At 45.9% G+C, this 19,890-nt stretch overlaps 1 protein-coding gene across 1 annotated transcript in view; it reads left to right on the forward strand.

Moving 5' to 3' along the window:
• CSMD2 (CUB and Sushi multiple domains 2) overlaps window positions 1-19,890 on the forward strand; it is a 544,659-nt gene that overhangs the window by 341,639 nt on the left and 183,130 nt on the right. Inside the window, exons 14-19 of the mRNA XM_084652534.1 lie at window positions 1,285-1,611; window positions 5,834-6,028; window positions 8,897-9,035; window positions 11,235-11,422; window positions 12,872-13,060; window positions 14,141-14,257. Of these exons, the coding sequence (XP_084508660.1) occupies window positions 1,285-1,611; window positions 5,834-6,028; window positions 8,897-9,035; window positions 11,235-11,422; window positions 12,872-13,060; window positions 14,141-14,257 (1,155 nt within the window). The remainder of the gene's footprint in view (window positions 1-1,284; window positions 1,612-5,833; window positions 6,029-8,896; window positions 9,036-11,234; window positions 11,423-12,871; window positions 13,061-14,140; window positions 14,258-19,890) is intronic.

Below are 19,890 nucleotides of genomic sequence, written 5' to 3' on the forward strand. Positions count from 1 at the left end.
GTGGTGGGGCCGGGGAAAGGAGCAAGCAAGATGTACGTAAAGCATAACAATCATCAGGTAGGTATCAATTAGATAGGAGCATTGCACTTCAGAACTAATGAACCCTATCAGCTAAGATACAGCCTATACTGAAAACAGTCACCCCCTGAGGGCTGAGGATTTTTCGTTTGCACTGGTCCCCCCCACCCGCAGCCCCACACATGTAATTATGTTCATAGGGGCAGGAGTCCAGTGCGATTCTTCCTCTTGACATCATGTTAGTCCGGTGAAAGTCAGTGATTTATTCCTATTGGAAAGGGAGCTGTCCAGTGCACTCAGCACTGTAAAACTTGACCAATCATATGTTGCCATGTCTGTTTGAACCAAGCAGTGTGAGTATGCATGGCATTTTTCAGAGAAAATCCAGTCACTGGGCCTATTCCCTGGGAAGTGATTGACCTCAGTGCAAAGTGGCTATCAAATCACAAGGGCACTGTTTTATACCCACATTATTTTGATGCAAATGACTGCAGAAGTGGCAGGCCAATGGTGAATCGAGCCTACAGCTCCTTCCCCCAAGGAGCTTGCAATTTGTAGCCCTGTCCTGCAAGAATTTAACACGTGAGAGTAATGCTATGCATAAGAAGAATCCTGTTGAGTTCAGTGAGGCTGCTTATGTGCATCAAGTTATGTGGATTTGTAGCATGGAGGCTTAGGTTAGAACTGCATTTAGCAAATGATCATGTAAACCAAATAGCACCCTGAAGCCTTCAAATGCCCCTGTCCTGCTGGGAAGGGGATGGTTGAGGGTTTTTTTTTTTTAAACAGCTCAGTGTTATTCAATGGAATTCATCCTGCAAGGTGCAAACTTCCCTGCAGGGTGAATTCCATTAAGTAACACTGAGTTCTTGTAACAGACAAACACACAAATCCACATGCTACTTCATGCAAGGCTGCTGGGGTGGGTGGGTGAGGACATGAAATCCATTGCAGGAGTGGTGGGACTTTAAAGCTTCAGGGTTACATATAGTATAAAGAAGGGGACAATGCAATCCCTGGCTGGAAAATTATTGACGATTCAGAACCAAGGACCAGAGAATATTTTTTTGATTGAAGATATTTCTTCTTCCCCTTTATAAATAAATCACTGATGCCCAGCAGTGAATGGAGCACTGATCCCTTCCCATCCTAAATTATTTGAGAAGCAAAAAGGTTATGAATTTGCATGGGGGTGAGTGGGGGGAGTAACAAGTCAGGGTTATAGGAACTGTGTGCTGAATGATTGATGGCGATTTCTCATTGCAGTTTCCTGCTTTTTCAACTTCACCACCCCGTCTGGGATTGTCCTGTCACCAAATTACCCTGAAGAATACGGGAGCAGCTTGCACTGTGTTTGGTTAATTATAGCTAAGCCTGAGAGCCGGATCCACTTGGCTTTCAATGATTTTGACGTGGAGCCTCAGTTTGATTTCCTAGCCGTGAAAGATGGAGGGACCCCTGAGTCCCCGGTGCTGGGGACCTTCTCAGGGAGCCAGATCCCTTCCTCTCTGACCAGCAGCGGCCATATAGCCAGGCTTGAGTTCCAGACCGACCACTCCATGGAGAAGAGGGGCTTCAACATCACATTCACCAGTAAGTGCAGAATCCTTCCTTTCTGCTGGCACCTGGAGAACAGGCATCTTGCCAAGTGGAATTGCCATCTTCGGCCAGATTCCGATCAAATGGAAACCAGAGTAAGTCCAGAGTAGCTCTGATATCTGTGCTGTTACTCTGGATTGACACATGGTGCAGTAGAGGTCAGAATGTCAGCCTTTGGGTCTAAGGCACAGAACTCAGGGACAGGAGTCACAGGTTCTGGTTCCTGGCTCTGGAAATGCAGGTGATCTAATGTGGAGAGGAGTGAACGAGGAATCTGTCTTTCTAAGGTTCTTACCTGGCCTGCATCACTGGAGCATATGAGGGCCTCATAGTCTTTCATGCATTTATCCTCATAACCCTCCCTGTGAGATAGGACAGTGCTATTATCCCTGCTCACAGATGGGAAACTGAGGCAAAGAGAAGTTAAATGACTTGCCTAAGGTCACATGGGAAGTCTATGGTGGAGCAGGAAATCGAACCTGGGTCTCCCAAGTCCCAGGCTGGTGCCATAACTACAGGATGGGTAATTTCCCCAGCTCGGAAAGGAAGCAGGATCTAGGGTAAGAGCAGGGGATTGGGAGTCAGGATCTCACGTGCCTCAGTTTCCGCATCTGTAACATATGAAAGCTTATCTGACAGAGGTTTGGTTGATTTTAAAAAAACCCTGTGAAGTGCTTTAAGTTCTTTTGTTGGAAGGTGCCATATAAATGTTCCGTGCTATCATTATTCACTGGGAGGCATACAGAGCCTCTGGGGACAGTGGGAGAGACACTATACACAATGAAGGAAGGAAACAGACAGGGTTATGTTTGGCTTTACATAAATTCAGGCCTTCCATGTTCAAGTGAATGCAAATGACCATAACAGTTGACTGTCATGTTACCCTGTAATGTCCCAAAGAACTTTATTAAACCTGCTCAGCAGAAACGATAAATGATTCAAGCTATAACAGCAGTTAGTGGCACTGCTAAATTCATCTTCTTTCCTGCTGATGACTGCAGATCAGCCATTTTAAAAAAAATGCAGATCTTGAGAACTCATTTGCCACCTCAGATCAGGCTCTTCAGGTAGGGTGGCCTGCTTGGGGCCGTGACTAATACTTGGTGCTTCAGAAGAAAAGGCACACCAGCCCGTCTGCTTGTGCTGCTTTGCATTGCTGTTAACGATGAACTGAGGGCAAGGCCCGCAACATTCTGCCCCCAGACAGAAGTCTCTTCTGTCCTGAACTCCTGAGGACGGGAAAGTCACGTGCTGGCTACTCCCTGTATGAAGAGGTGTGTAGGCCAAATTATCTGCTGTTGTAAATGAATCCTGTCAACTCCAATTCTTTTTGCCCATTTATACCAGCAAAGAATTTGTCCCTTTCTTTTCATCTTTTCTAAAGCTGTCAACCATTCACTTCCTTGACACTGGTTGAGAGGATAAAAATGTAGGGATGGAACCCAAGTTTCTACGTTTCACAGTCCAGTAGATACCACTGTTAGCAAGGGTGTCCTTGTTATTTATTTATGTTCCATTAGCACCTAAGATCCCCAGTCATGAACCAGGACCCCCCAGTGTGGTAGGCACTGTATAAACATGTAACAAAACACCTGCCCTCCTCTTCCCTCCTCCAAAGAGCTTACAACCTAAGGATCTGATAAGGGACAACAGATGCATACAATAGACAGTCCGGGAGCACAAGGAAATGGAGACTGTGATATTCAACCCAGATGTTCCCCCTTTCTTAATTCAAAGCGGTCTTCACAGATCATAGTAGCGCTGTGCCGATAAGATTGCTCCAGACGTAGTCCAGAACTCATCTCAGACAGACAAGTGCATTACACTTGTAAGAGCATAGGTGTGCAATTGATCTGGGTACTGCTGCCTTTCACATGACGCTAACCAGAGAAGAAACTTTGTTCAGGCATGGCACACATAATTCTAAACTTAATGGAACATTAAGATTGAATTCTTGCTTTTTGATTGATTGCTTTGGTTTTTAACTGCTGGTAAAGGCCAGTGCTGAAAACTACCCTGTATCTATGGGTACATGCAATTCCATTTTCAATTTTGCAATACATAAAAAGGTAATTACTTTGTTTCCTTCATTTTATAATAGCAGTAATGACTGAGGTCAGATATTTCATGGCAGACCGTGGTTCAAGTGCTCTTCGTGTTAGCCTCAGGTCCTCAAACCTTTCATATTCTGTCAGTTTATTGCCCCTCTGTGCACACATGCCCCTTGTTAGCTGTTTATTTTGTAGCATTTCTGGAGCTTTAGGGAAATTCTCTCAGGCAATGTTTTTGTGCAATTTCAAATCTTTCAAAAGTGAAGATTTGTAAAGGGGGTTATTGCAGGTGTTTCCGCAGCTCCCATCCCTGTATTATCTCAGCACCTCTCAAATGTCAGTGGTTTTGTCCTAACAGCACCGCTGCGAGGGTGAGAAATTATCATCCCCACTTCGCAGGTGAGGAACCGAGGCACAGGGAGATGAAGTTATTAGCCCAAGGTCATTCAGCTTCAGGGAGGCCAGGATTTCAACCCCCGAAGTCCCAGAACAGAGCCTCATCCATAAAGCCACCCTTAATTCTGCCTGTTGTTATCAAGTGAAAAATACCGTTTGGGTCGGTGATGCTGGAGTCATGAAAACCGTGTGCGTATGGAGAGAATGGACGGCTCAGGGGAGTGGCAATGGGGCAGAGTTAGCCCCTAGTTAAGTGGTTTGAATGCAGCACAGGCTGGAGAAGGGCACACGTCATTGCTGTCTGATAGCTGGTCATTGCTTATGTGGAACAAGTTTGCCGTCGGAGGCTCTGTCTACACTGCAAACACTACAGTGGCACAGCTGCAGCCCTAGCACTCGCGCCGTAGTGTAGACATTTCCTGCAGCGGCAGAGAAGGTTCTTCCATTGACCTTGCGCTGTCTACACTGGGGCTTAGGTCAGCTTAACTAGGTCTCTGAAGGGTGTGAATTTTTCAGACCCCCTAAGCGATGTAGCTGGGTTGACTTAACTTTCTAATGTAGACCAGCCCTCAGTCTCCACCTCAGAGACCCACCAGTGCAGCCGGCCCTCACTGGCACCATTGGCATCCCTGGACGCAGAGGCTGGGAACCTAAAAGGACAGGGCAACTGGACACCCTCACCCGAAATTCCAAGGCTGAGACACATTGGTGGGGAAGCTTGCAATGCCGCTGCTCAGCCTGTACCTGCCATATGGACAAAAAATTTTAGGCTGGGATTTCCTAGAGCCCATGTGAGTAGGGCACTCAAATCCCATGAAAAATCACTGGCAGTTGGGTTCCTAACTCCCTTGGCTACTTTGAAAATTCCGGTTTCTAGAGCTTTCAGTCTGATGAATAGACTTACTGTGTTTGTATGATTTACTTAGCTCGAGGAGCTAAAAAGTGGTGTTTCCTCTGGGAGGGCCTGCCAGAGACCACAGCATGGGGAGAGTAAGGTGGAGGCTCTGGACTGGGACTCAGGAGACCCTGCCTCTGTTCCTGGCTCTGCCACTGACCTGCAGGGTGACCATGGGCAAGTCAAATCCCTTCTTGGTGCCTCAGTTTCCTCATCTGTAAAATGGGGATAATGGTACTGACCTGCTTTGTAAAGCACTTTGAGATCTATGGTTGAGAAGCACAATGTAAAAGTTAGATGGTATTATTGTTTCCACTAGGGCTGCTTGAAATTTGTTTTGAACTTTGACCAAAAATGTCTAGGAGGTGGAAGTTTTGCATAAGCTTATGCTGTGTTTTTCAACCAGCTCTACCCTTCACCTCCAGCTGAGGGACCTGATCTATCTATCTATGGTGCTTAGAGGGCCCCATAACCATAGCATCTGAGTGCTTTGTTATCTTTACCATAACTATCCTCACAGCGTCTCTGTGAGGTGGGGAAGTGCTATTAACACTGTTGTACAGATGGAGAACTGAAGCAGCACAGAGAGACTAAGTGACTTACCCAAGGTTACAGATGAATTCTGTGGCAGAGCAGGGACTTGAACTCAGGTCTTCTAAGTTTTAGGGTAGCACCTGACCACCTGTGCTGTTCTGTCTCTGCTTGGGCCAGCTCCCATTGAAGTCAATGTTGCCTTCAGTGGTGCAGGATCAAGCACCATGAAGCTCTGTGAAAGTGAAAATACTGGATTTGGGTCTGACCTGGTTATTTCTACATTGGCAAGAGGTTGGGCGGGGAAGCTGCTGACTCACCACCATCTTGTCACCCCCTGCAGCGTTCAGGCACAATGAATGCCCCGATCCTGGGGTGCCCGTCAATGGGAAGCGGTTCGGTGACAGCCTCCAGCTAGGCAGCTCCGTATCCTTCCTCTGCGATGAGGGCTTCATACGGACCCACGGGTCGGAGACCATCACCTGCATCTTGAAGGAAGGCAACGTGGTTTGGAACAATGCGGTGCTGAGATGTGAAGGTAAATTGCTGTATCCCCTCCCCGACCACAGGGATGATTTAGTGCCAGGACAGTCTCTTTTGGTTAGGAGATTAAATACATGAGGACTTGAGTCTGGCCCTGATCCAGCAAAGCATGTGCTTAACTTTAAGCACATGGATAATCTCATTGAAGAACATGGGCTGCTCATGTGCTTAAGATGAAATTCTTTGCTAGATCAGGGCCTGAGTGCTTAGCACGTTGCAAGATCAAACCCTAAATACACAATTTAATGGGCTGTGTGTGTGTTAGTGTTAGAGAGAGAGAGAGAAATCTCCCACTAGTGGCTGCAGACAAGAGAGAAGGAAGCTACTACCACTTCCCACTGGTGCCCCAATCCCACAAAGCTTTCTTACGTGCTTTACACACTGTGAAGAGCCCCAATGACATCAAAGGGCACCACACCATGGATAAAGTTCAATTTATGCATCATTCTTTGCAGCACTGGACCCTAAAGGAGACTTCTGTTGTCTCACACATAGAAGCTTGTTTCAGAGTAACAGCCGTGTTAGTCTGTATTCGCAAAAAGAAAAGGAGGACTTGTGGCACCTTAGAGACTAACCAATTTATTAGAGCATAAGCTTTCGTGAGCTACAGCTCACTTCATCAGATGCATATCGTGGAAACTGCAGCAGGCTTTATATATACACAGAGAATATGAAACAATACCTATTCCCACCCCACTGTCCTGCTGGCAAATAGAAGCTTGTGTTATTTCGAGCTGAAAGGCCAGGGAGGGTTCTAATCCCCAGCTCCAGATGTGATTTATGTACCATTGGACTCTTGTCTTCACCCTATAGCTTCCTTAGAAACTTAAACAAACCAAATAATCACTGAGTGATTAATTCTGTGACTCTTTTTTTTTTTCAGATAAATTATGGGATTTTTTTATTAGTTCAGATCTGTCTACAACAGGTGTTTTTCTTCACACACACAGACAAACACAAAAAGCTTTCATTTGCTAATAACAAAAATAAAATTCTTTACCACAAGTCTCATGGTGAGATGTAAAGAAAAGAAAAAGGAAAATGTTGAGACCAAAAATCTTATATATTCTTTGAATAATAGAAGAAGCAAAAGGCCTTTGCAGTGAAATGAACAATGAATTTCTTGCTATAGAAATTCAGGCCTGTCTATGAATCTTCAGTCTATCAGTGACTGTGTAGTACATCAGACCCCTATAATGAACTCTGGAATTGGATGTTTTGCAGTTACAGCTCCATGCCAATATGTCTGTGACTACACACACACACAAAAGGGAGTCGGGATAAAATTAAAGGTTCTGATATGGATTTCAAAGCAGCTTCTGGTGCTTTAAAGTTTCCAGTGTGGAAAACAGAAATGAAATGAAAAGAGCTTGTTAGAAATTAAAAGGCCTCTTTCCCTCTCTGTTCTCAGAGAAGAGATGCCAGGAAGTGATATTTGCAAGTGTTTGAATTACAGATGTGCTGAAGTATTGAGAAATAATTTCAGCAATTGGCCATCCATGCTTTAATGCCAGTCTGCAAATAGCATGGAGGATACTTTATTGTCTTTTCCATTAAAGGGAGAAGAGGGTACTTGCTGTCCAGAATGATTGTAATTCAGTAGGAGAATGCTTTTTTTGTTTTGTTTTTATTTGATTTTTGCAGGGAGTTGGCAAATGAAATATTTGTGGGGCTGGCTCAGTATTTCCATTCCCTTTGTGAGCCTGAGTGTTTAACTTTGCACATGTCTCTAGCTGGTCAGGGGAGGGGAAATATATAAATAAAATTATATTTTTATCGACTTTTATCTGTGTAAGCTTTGATAACCCAGCTCTATTAACTTGTACTTCTCTCTGCATGATCTCTTGGCTTGCCTTTGACTTGCCCTCCAGTATGTTCTCAATTAAATGCAAATTTTCTAATTAGTTCTTAAAAAGGAAAAAGTATATGTGTAAAAGTGAATAACAGCTTGTCTCTCTCACCAACGGAAGTTAGTCCCATAAAAGACGTCACCTCACCCACTTTTTCTCCATGAAATACTGGTTGGTGTCTGGAAAATTACTAGACAAGAAGTCCATATCTGGAAAAAGAGCATCTTCTCCCACAAAACCAACAAGGTGGACAGCAGGTGGGAGGTTTGGGAGACACTGGATGGCTCATGTTTTTGAGAAACTGATTTTCTGCTTTTGAATCACTGATTAGGACACAGCGTGGGAAGGGCTGGTCCAATGCCCTGTCAAATCAATGGATCAGGCCCTTGGGGTCAGACTTGCAAAGGCATGTAGGCACCTAGTGGGCTTTACTAAAGCCTCTGAGCAAATTAGGCAGCTAACACCCATTGAAAGCCAATGGGAATTAAGCACCTAACACAATAGTCACTTCTTAAATTCCCACTGGGCCCCAATCTGCATCTGTAGGTGCCTAAACACCTTTGTAACTCTGGTCCTTAGTGACTGAGAGTCATTAACGCCTGGTAGCTGTTTGTTGGCCTGTGGGAAGTGAGTTTGTTGGGTCTCAGCCCTAGTGCCCATTTCGTAAACCCGCTGCCAGAGCTGGAACTGACTGAAGGCTTTGATGGCTGTCACAACAGAGAGATATTAAGTCCCAACTGGGCCGTGAAGACCAAGCTGTCCTCATGCCTACAGGGCAGGTTTGAGGCCTGTAAGTTGGGGAGTATCATGGGGAATGTTGCATTCGTAGATTTCAGCCTCCCAGACTGTCCACTTTCATGAGCCCTAACTTCACTGTGAACATAAATTACTGACCCTGCCAGTCTAGGAACTGGCATGTCTTACATCAGCATCCTTACTGTCTGAAGGGGACTCGAGGGAGTAAACTCCGCTAATTAAACCTTTCGCCTGATTCCTGTGTCCTCTTTCCCCAGCTCCATGTGGTGGCCATCTGACTTCTCCGAGTGGAATGATCCTGTCCCCGGGCTGGCCTGGCTTCTACAAGGACTCTCTGAACTGTGTGTGGGTGATAGAGGCGCAGCCGGGATATCCCATCAAAATTACATTTGACAGGTGGTCATTAAGGATAAAAAATAGCGTGGCTTCTATTAACTAGTACTGCCTGTGTGTCTAATCCTGTGCTCACTGAAGTCAATGGAAAGATTCCCACTGACTTCAGACAGATCCTTCGTCAGGCTTTATATCCAGCACTACAAAGTAGCACTTATGAGCTTTCTGTTATAGTCAGGTGATGTATTTTGCACATTTTTTCAAAAATTTGCATAACGATCAGGTATTTTTGTCAGGTTTCAGAGTAGCAGCCGTGTTAGTCTGTATTCGCAAAAAGAAAAGGAGGACTTGTGGCACCTTAGAGACTAACCAATTTATTTGAGCATAAGCTTTCGTGAGCTACAGCTCACTTCATCGGATGCATTCAGTGGACTTTTTTTTTTTTGTGATATTTTTCCCGTCATTCAACCAACTCTACAGCTGGTAATCTCTTCCTCCACCCCACCTTCCTCTGAAAATGTGAAATTTTGAAATTGAAATAAATGAATAAATCAGGAAAGGTTTTTTTTTTTTGGTTTTTTTTTTTAAAGGAAATATTTTCCCTTTTTTCAATCAGCTCTCCTTTCTGTCTACGAACTAATCCTCACCACAGCCCTACCAGCTGGGTAAATAAGTATTCTTACCTCCATTTTGCAAATAGGAGAACTGAGGCCGAGAGGTCATAGAGCTGCAAATGGATTCAGTGTCACAGTCATATATGAGCCATCAGGCTCCTGTTTCCCAGTTCTGCACTCTGACTACCGTTTGCTAAAATCTAGACAGCATTGAGGATGAGTAAGCCAACAGGTTCGGAGGGTTAAAATAAGAGCTAACCTACATTTTTAGCCAGAGCTAAGAACAAGTTGAGCTGTTTCTGATTTTCAAACTTACGAGAGGAAGCATGGTGCAGTGGGTAGGACAGTTGCTTGAGACTTGGGAGACTCCGGAATCAATTCTGTGCTCCAGCACAATGACTTAAGACGAGTCACTTTGTATCTCAGTTTCCTCTCTGTAAAACCTCCAGGGGTGTTGCGGGGATAAGTACATTCTGTGAGGTACTCGCGCATTATGTTAATGAGGGCCAGAGAAATAACTGGGATACAATTTTTTAAAAAACATTACATTCTGGACGTGACTTTGCTTCAGAAAGGCTGCAACAAATTTCTTTTCCCTTACGTATTACAGAGAACTGTCTGAAGAACTGTGGAAACATTTTCATAATGTTTTTTTTCCATATTCCAAAAATGAGATGTTTGGTTTAACTCCTTGTACATCACGGATGAATTTAGCACATTCATTACATGTCTCTCTCCTGAGATAGGACTGCGTGGAGAAATTCACACATGATGGATTTAAATCAAAGCCCTTATTTTAGGGCTAAATCTTCCAAAGTGGTCGCTAATTTCAGAGAGGCTGACTAGCCGCAATTCCAGTTGACCCCAAACAGGAATGTTGCTCAGTGGGGGAATTGACTGGGGTTTGGCCCACTGAGCGCATATATGTCTGGGATTATAGAATTGATACTTATAGTGGCTGCTGCTTCTCACAGTCATTCTGATAACCATGCTTCTGTATATTACGATTATTATTTCTATTACAATAGCACTTGGAAGCCCTATTGGGCTGTGCACCGCACGTACACCTAGCAGGAGTCACTCCTTGGCCCAAAGAGCTTACACAGGACAGAGAAAAGATGGGAGAGGAAAGAAAGGTGCAGAGAAAGACAAGAAAGAACTGATTCATTCCAGATGACAGAATGGCTCTGTGGTAGACTCAGGAATTGAGCCATTTCTCTTGAATTCCAGCACAGTGCTCAGTCCACTGAGCCACACCATCTCTTTAAATCAACACAACAAAGTGCATGTACGCATAGGAAGAGACAGTTCCTGCCACAACAAGTGTAGGGCCAGATTTTTAAAGGCCTAATGAAATTTTCAAAAGTATCTTGGGGCCTAAAACTCACTGACTTCCATGGATGTTAAGTGCCTAATTGCTTAAATACCTTTAAAAATCGGGCCCTTAGCTTCTAGATAGACCAGACAGACAAAAGGTGAGCAAGGAAATGACTTGCTCTAGGTCACACAGCTGGCCAGTGGTAGAACCATGAATTTTGCCCAGGACTCCTAGTCCAGTCTCCTGTGCACTGGACCGCGTTGCCTCTCTGTTATTAGTCTTTTCAGAATTATAACATGGAAAAGGCCAATTTCTTTGTGTCCCTGGCAGGTTTAAGACTGAGGTGAATTACGACACCCTGGAAGTGCGAGACGGCAGGTCCTATTCCTCCCCGCTGATAGGGGTCTATGATGGGACTCAAGTGCCCCAGTTCCTCATTAGCACCAGCAACTACCTCTACCTCCTCTTCTCTACTGACAAAAGCCACTCCGACATCGGGTTTCAGATCCGATATGAAAGTAAGTGTACTATCTAGCAGCACAAGGGACTCAATCAAAGGCCCATTGGAGCTACTTCTCCATTCTGACATGCAGTTAGCGCTGTTACTCCTAAGTGTTTTGAGGACCTCAAGCTATTGCTATCTGATAACGGCCTCTTCATTAGGATCATCTTTATTGGTATTTATTTTATGTCATTTGCAACAACGTGAAACAACATCTTCAGAATAGAATTATTTTGTAAGGAAGCCGATTCGACTCCCTCTTTCTGTGTTATCCCCTCACCTTGAGACTAATCAGTGACACCTCAGAAGAACAGCCTGTGAGAATCCCAGCTTGTCAACTACCCATGACAGTGCAATCCTTGCAGACGTTCAAGTTATTGTATGGGAGTCAGAGGAGGGTGCTTGGCTAGAGAGAGGAACTTGGGTTTGTTAAGCATTGTGATTATTATTCGGTGGCTGTCGTTACCTGCATTGATTAACATGCCCATTGCAGTGGCATCTGGATATGCATTGACTGAGTGAAACACATGTTTATGGGCAAGCTGCGTTCTCAGATACTGTCTATGCAACTCATGCATCTTCTGTTGACTTCAGCGGCAGTCTTTTTTTCTTGTTTTCTCTCTTCAAACATCACCTGTCAGTTGCTCTAAGGTGTTGGTGTGTCTCTCTATCAGTCTGTCTATCTATCTATACACATAGATATAAAATATGTGGGTGTTTGCATATATAAATAAATATGTCTCACACAGAGGTAAATTATATCCAGCAACAAACTACAAACAAACTCAACAAAAGCAAGGAATATATTTGCTATCTGGGACTGTACGGTCCAGAATAATCACCCCACAATGATGTTGATAATGACAACACTTGTCAATCATCATCTCCTTCAACAAAACCTTCACACACACACACCCCCTTTGCTCAGTTGAGGAGCTTTGCTGCATGCCTGGAAGGGTACGGGCTCTAGGCTCTGGCATTCCAAAGTGGAAGCAAATTCCATCGTCCAAGGACCTGAAGAGAGAAACCCAATCGCCTGCTGCTCCCTGTTTAAATTGAGAGGGATCCAGCTGGAGCCCTTCCACTAGGTGCAGCACCAGTCATTGTCCTGGGAAGTTCAAGGGCAATCTTCAGCCCTGCTGCAGCTGCTGTCAGAACTTTTTGGTGGAGATAGCCCCGACCCCCACCAATCCTTGGTATCCCGCCCCACCCTTTCGCTGCCACTCCTGAACAGCTGAGTGACACCAAACTTTCCCATTCCAGGCAGTGAACACCATGTTGTCTGAGTGCTTCCCAGCCCAGGGATGATGCAGGTCTGGGGAGCAGAATTGGGGCCAGCCCAGGTCTTGTGCACATTTCTCAGATAACATAGGAGTGATTTAAAAGTTCATGATAAAATTCCTCCTCCTCATGCAGCCGCCTTCTGGTTGCTCCCGTTAAATCTCTGATGGTTTCTTTGCTGCAGCTGTGAAGCTCCAGTCAGACCATTGTTTGGACCCTGGGATCCCCGTAAATGGACAGCGACATGGGAACGATTTCTATGTGGGAGCTCTGGTGACATTCAGCTGTGATTCAGGCTACACCCTGAGCGACGGAGAGGCCCTGGAGTGTGAGCCCAACTTCCAGTGGAGCAGGCCTCTGCCCAGCTGTGAGGGTAAGGGTTTTGGAAAAGAACATCTGGAGGAGGGGAACCCAAGAGTGGTGAATTCTCAGAGTCCTGTGTCGGGCTGATGTGAACCACATGGCTGAAGCACACGGCACTACAACCTGGTCTTTATGTCCAGTCAATACGATTAACCCTCTGCAGTGACTGGAATGCCACAGGACCTCGGGTGTCCAGGGCAATGATCGTGATGCTGTGTGTCTCCACTGAAGCTACCACAGTACCAGAGGGGCCCGGAGCAGGGATTGCTGAGTTTTAACAGCACCTGCTCTGTGACTCTGATTTGTGATTTCACAAGCAGAGTTTCCCCTGGGGGGGAGGCATGTTGGTGTTCCCCAAGAATAAATATCCTTCTGAATGTCTGTGGTTTGTTGGAGGGGCTGGTGGGGATGGGTTTTAGGGTGAATTTAGTTTGCATCAGAGGTGTCCAATTTACAGATCTGGACAACAAAGGTCTCTGTTGTAACTTTTCTGTGTAGCAGCAGCAGAACGCTTTCCCCCATACTGCCCCCTGAGTGTGCACCCGGTCTGATCTGGGACAGTTTCTTGGCGGGCAAACAGGTAGTTGAATCCCCATGGCCCATTCAATCCTTGGCCATTGGGCCATTGGCTCTGGCATTCGGTCTCTGGCAATGCCCAGAGTGCAGGTGATGCAAGAAAATGAAGGCACGTATAATGCAATTGGCCACAGTGCAAAGCTATGCATAGGGAATGGGGAGGGTTATTTTCCCTGACCTGTGCAATAATCAAGTGGATGCCCTGATGCAGGAGTTTAAATTAGCCGTAACTATGGGTATTATCACTGGTCATAAAATTAGTCATCCATTGTAGCTAGCATGGGTCCCCTCCTTCAGTGGGTGCCATAGGCTGACTGCTACATGCCACATAGAGAAGTATTTCCTTTGTACGTTCTAAATGTACTTAGTGAGGATTTCATCACATTTTCCCCAAGGGGAAGGGAAGAAGAGCCTTTTCTGTCCTAAATACCCCTGCCTAGTTCTCTCTAGCTCGTCTCCTTTTTCACAGTCACTCCATTGGCTTGTCTGATTTTAGCATGTTTGATTTTTGCAGCTCTTTGTGGAGGTTACATCCGCGGCTCCAGCAGCACCATCTTATCCCCAGGCTTTCCTGATTTCTACCCCAATAACTTGAACTGCACCTGGGTGATAGAAACTTCTCACGGCAAAGGTGAGAAACCTTTAGATTAGGGTGGTTTGGAAAAGAGGCAATGCTGCGGGATAGTGAGGGGACAGCATCCCATGAAAAGATGATGGTTGGCTTGCAGAAAAGACAAGGGCAACCCATAAATAGCCAGTGTGTGTTGGTATCTCTCTCTTTTGTTTCCCGTCAGTCCTCGCAAAAGTGATATGGGAATGACCCCGAGGGTTGGGTAATAAAACCAAGGCTTTCTCAGAAGCACCTTGTCTTTCCTCTGGAATGGGGAGAGGTAGCATAATAACATAGGTAGGTGGACCTAAACCCTCACATTCAAGCTCTGCAAGCTTTGGTGAAGTCCCAATCCATAAGTAAATCTTACCTCTGGTACTGGTCTTCCATATGGCCTGAAGCAGAATGCCATATCTGAACAGATCCTCATTATAGAGGGCCCTGGGTCCAGCTCCTTTTTGCTGAACTGAACTGCTCAGGTCCATCTGTGTAAGGAAGTGAAATCATTCTCAGTGGCCTTGCGGCGCATCCTAGCAGACCCATGTCTGCTCAGAAGTGATATCGCCGTTCCACAAGAGACAGCAATGATGTCTGGTGGTCAAAGAAAGGACTGGTAGTCAGGACTCCTGGGTTCCACTGCTAGGTCTGCCACTGAATCATTGCATGACCTTGGGCAAATTAGTCCGATTCTCTGTGCTTCTGCTTCCCAACCTGTCAGTCTAGAGCAAAAAACCAAAGCCACCTTTTGAAAGCATGTCAGGATCCTCGCATGAAAACCACTGCATGCATACAAAGTATTATCGTGGTCCGACTGCTTAATACTCGGTCATTCCATCATGTAGGTTCACTCTTCTGCCTCTCATTGAGCTGGAGGCCAGGAGTCAGGCCCCCCAGATGCCTGGCTTCAGCGTGCAAGGAGCTACTTCCAAGCCTAGGTTTACTTTGTGACAGCGTCTTACTGGAAATCAGATTAGATTTGATACCCAGGCTGCTCTGGCTCACTGGGAAGTTTCTTCCTAAACCAACCTGGATTAAGGGTTGGGGAGGAAGGTTTATATCCCTTATATAACCATGTCCCTCTGTTCATACCAGGTAGCAGCCCGTGAGAGCTAGCATTAGCCAATTTTGCAAGACCCATTTTTATTAAAGCATATAAACGTGTCAGTGAAAAGCACAGGGCATTTCGGGAGCCTTCATGTGGCGTGAAAAGTCTCCCGTTGAGCAATGCCAATCCACTCTTCATTAATCCACTCTGCCCTGGATTCAGCTCTTCTGATGAGAGACGTTGCATTATCCTGTTGCTAAGCTACTGCACAATACAGAGACCTGACACCCTCTCGTAAGAGGTAATGCAGACGGTGGATGTGCTCCCGACCCCCAAAGAAAAGAATATCTCTTGCCCAAGACAAGCTGCATTTTCAAACTGTGGGGCTGTGTCTATACTAATCTTTCTTTTTGTAAATTCTCCGAAAGTGTCCTGCCATTGCTACAGCCGGTTCAGCAATGCACGCAGCAGCCTGAGCTCTTTGGAAAATCTGGCTCATGGTTAAAATTCGCGTACCCCCCCCGCCAGCACTGTGTCCACAATAGTATCTGACCACAGATGGGAAAATATAAAGTGTAAAAACAGCCTATGAGCCAGAGGGAAGAGAGACTGTGTTACTGTGTATGTGTTGGGTTGTCTTTTTATTCCCCTTTTTCCCTTGCTAGGATCCTTCCTCCAGTGCTAATTGCCAGCAACCTGCTGGAAATAAGTACCAGCGAGCAGTGGAATCTCTTTCCTTGCCCCAGCAGGCTGTCTGCATTCAAAGGCACTTTGCTTGTCAGGGTTTGACTCAGCAGTTTGGGACTCTGCCCCTGTACCTCGCTGAGTCACCCTTCCTGTATTTCTGCAGCACCCTGGATTAGGCATGCAGGGGCCATGCTGCTGTGTTAGTGGGGGAAATCGGGAGAACATGAAACCAAATTAGAGTTGAGTGGGAAAGGAGAAGATACAACAGAGGACATAACCCAATTATAAGAAGTTGGCACCAAGCCGCCTTTTATGTCAGCCAGTCCACTCCCTCATTGTTCCTGGAGTTCAGACAAGCCGCATTTATTTACCGACACAAGGAAAGGGGAGCGTGCCTGAAGTTTTCCTTTTATCTAATGATTTTGTGAATGGCAACAAAATGTAGCCAGAGGCCGGACTGTGATGTGCTGTATATACATTCTGTTTTTATTGAAGCCGTGCACAATTTCGTAATGATCTGTTTTTGCTAGGCTTTACTGCATTAAATTGCAGAATAAGGCATTACACGGAGATCTCCCAGCCCTGTTCAGCAACCTCTCTCTTACCTACAGTAAGAAGCAATGGAGCTGATTGATCCCAGGTGAAAGTAACAGAGATTGAGATGGGATGAATTTGGGTTGGTGGGAAGTGAAGAGGCTTGCAGAAATTGGGGCAAATTCTGCTCCTAGTTATTCCAATGTAGCCTCACTGACTTCAGTACCACCACCCCCTTATTGCAGAATGTTGTCTGTTGTTACATCCTCATCTCTGAACATCTGTTCTCTAACATTGCAGTTGAATTTGGTGCTCATTAAAGGCAGAATGCTAACCGCTCTGGTGTGACCAGCATTGCCAACAGGCATGCGATGAGTTCCCCTTTGCAACACTCACTTATTGACCAATGCCAGCTTAATTTGGACTTGCAGCACCCCATGCTATTCCAGTTTCGGGCTGCTCAGAGCTCTACTGAAGCATCTCCATTCAGAATCGCACCGCGCCTTACTGTTCTAGTCCTGGGCTCACAACACAGCTTTTAAAGCATACCTCAGTCCATACCTCACTCCAGAACTGAGCTTCCTCACAGCTCTGCCAATGCACCCCAGCCCAGACCTGCAGCATCGTCTTGCTGTTCCAGACTTTGACCCCCCTCATACACAGCTCTGCCAGTGCATTTCAGTCCAGCATCTTCTTTGGTACCAATATTGGGGAGCTGACACAGCTTTCATTGTCCCGTTGTTGGACTGGCAGCACTCGTGGCTGGGAACTGATTGAGTTTCCAGCTGCCGGGTTCTGAATCTGTTCGAGATTGTTGTGCCATCTTGCATGGGGATTGCTCACATTGGAGACACAATAAACTGTACTTGCTGGAGCTTTGCAGTGGTTCTGCTTGGATATTTACTGAGTCTTTCGGGGGGTGGACCAACTTCTGATAAGATGCTGAAGTGAGGGATCTTTTCCTGTGTTCCATAGCGTGTTTGCCATCTCTTTGCAATTGGGCTTCCTAATGCGTGACTGACACTTTGTTGTTATTTCCATGTTGTCTTTCACAAAGCAGCTTGTGTCTGTGAGTGGGAGAGAAGTTTTCTGATGTAGGTTAGGAGGAGTTTAAGGCTGTGTGCACTGATAGCTACAGAGTGGCCAGGTCTTATACATGAGATCAGCCTGATACCCACAGGTCACAAGACAAAACCGAGACCACATAGCAAATCCGTGGAAAGTTACCTTTCCAGTGACATACAGTCTAGAACAGCTTGCCATTTCTAACAGTGTGAGAGGACATTGTCCCGCCATTCCCACAGCACTGCCAGATTATAAAATGTGTCCCAGTCTGCATGTTATTCTGAATGTTCCTAAATGCACGCTCCCTGCTAAGCCCCATCCTTTAGATCACTGGTGTTCAACCTTTTTTTATTTGCGGACCTCTAAAAAATGTCAAACAGAGGTGGGGGCCTCCTTTGGAAATCTTAGATGTAGTCTGCGGCCTGCCAGGGGTCTGCAGAGCACAGGTTGAAAACCACGGCTTTGGACATTTACTACTCCTTTCTTTATTGTCTTCAGGACTCCTTGTTTGGTTGATGGGGTGCTTCCGTAACCACCATCCACCCTTCCATTCATGAGCTCTTCTTTCCCACACCTCTGCTGCTGATTTAACACTTGCAGTGGCAGCTAGTTTCCTCTTGAGATTCTTGCAAGGTTATTAACTTGCTTTCTGTCTCCTTCCTTGAGAGCTGACACGCAAAGCCCACTCTCGCTTTTCTCTTTCGCTCACTTGCTTTTTGTCTTTTGTTTTCTCCTGCTTTTATTCCTCTTTCCTTGGTTTTTTTTTTCATTCCCTCTGTTTCCTCCTTTTTAAGGCGAAATCCCTTGTTTTGGGGTGAGGAAGGGGTTGTTGAGATCAGTTGTGAAAATCTCAAGCCAGCTCCTGCTCCCGTGGAAGTCAGTTACAAAAGTCCCATGTTTTTTTGTGGGGCATCTCCCCAACTCTTATTGCAACAGGTCAGCTGAGCGCCCGTGTTGGCTGTCTCAGTGGAGAGAAAAGGATTTCACGGTCCAGAGAGACAGAACTGCCATCTGCTCCCTCTAAGCTGCCACTCCTAGCTCAGGGCCATGGCACAGCACCAAGGCAGTTAGCCTTGCCCCGGTTTGTGCCAAACTCCCACAAATGTCCTCTTCAGGAGCCATCAGTCTGGCCTCTCTCACCAGCAATAAACTCTTAATTTCATTGCCAGAATAGTGGCTCTGGCCTCCCTCCTGCTTTGCAAGCACATTTTCCTCTTCCCCTCTCAGTTCTCCACTCTGCACGGTGCCCCCAAGGGCACAACCCTTCCCTTTCTCTCTCTGCACTCCCTGAGATTGGGTTTTTGATTCGCACTGACCCCAATGAAATATTTATAATGGATGATTTTTCAGTGACATATCAATCCCGCCTCCTCTCCTGTGGGGCGGGCTCACTTTCTCTCAGACATTGCCTGGGGCTTACCTAGACTCTCCGTCTTCCTGCTCACATCTGCTGCAATAGCCTTGATCTTCCGATCTTTCGTAGGGGTGTTACTTTCTAGTCTGAACATCAAGGATCTCACCATCTCTGATCACTGGTTCTTTTTCCCCCACACTACATCCTCTTTGAAACTCTCCCTCGCCCCAAGCTAAGTCCAAACTTAACACTTCTGTCATGCCATGAAATTCTATAACCCTTGTTTTATAATGCATCTTCAAACAAATTGCCCTATCTGAGCCTCTTTCATAATCCAGGTTCTACAGTTATTTTACATTGGTGCTAATGCCACCCCCACCTCAAGGGGGGGCGGAACTTGGTGGGGCCAGCGGAGATTGGCGGTGGCCCCAGGTGAATTGGGGAGGGAAGCACTTGCATGCATGCAGGCCTGGCGCCTCCCCCTCCAGAAGCTCTAGCCACTCATTGGTCAGCTGGGGGAGGAAGCAAGCCGATTGGTCCCTCACCCTCCCCTTTCATTAATTTAAACTATAGCCTGGGCCACGTGGAGTGTCTTTTTTGCTCCGTTTCACCAGCCATACATGTGAGCATCAGTGAAAAGTAACAGAGTCTTGGTGTCAAACCGGCACAATTCCCATTGTCTTCATTGTTGTTGGTCCTTCTAAAAGGCTCGCCCTTGCTTCTCCAAGGACATTCAGCATGCTGCCATGATTCCTGAAAGCCAAGGCTGTCCAAGATTGGGAGGGACAGTCTCTATACGAGGGCAGGTTGACTTCCTAAGCCCATCAGGGCTTAAAACCATCAGGAACGCACCCATGTGCCATACAGCCCTTCCCTGATGATGCAGCCTCATTCTCCAGAATCTCAGTTCGCAATTTAAAAAGAAAGAAGTTGGCCTCTAGCTGTGATGGTTGCAAACAAAACTTTTAA

The sequence above is a fragment of the Lepidochelys olivacea genome (assembly GCF_965140295.1).
Source record: "Lepidochelys olivacea isolate rLepOli2 genome assembly, chromosome: 19".
In the NCBI taxonomy this organism is placed as follows: Eukaryota; Metazoa; Chordata; order Testudines; family Cheloniidae; genus Lepidochelys; species Lepidochelys olivacea.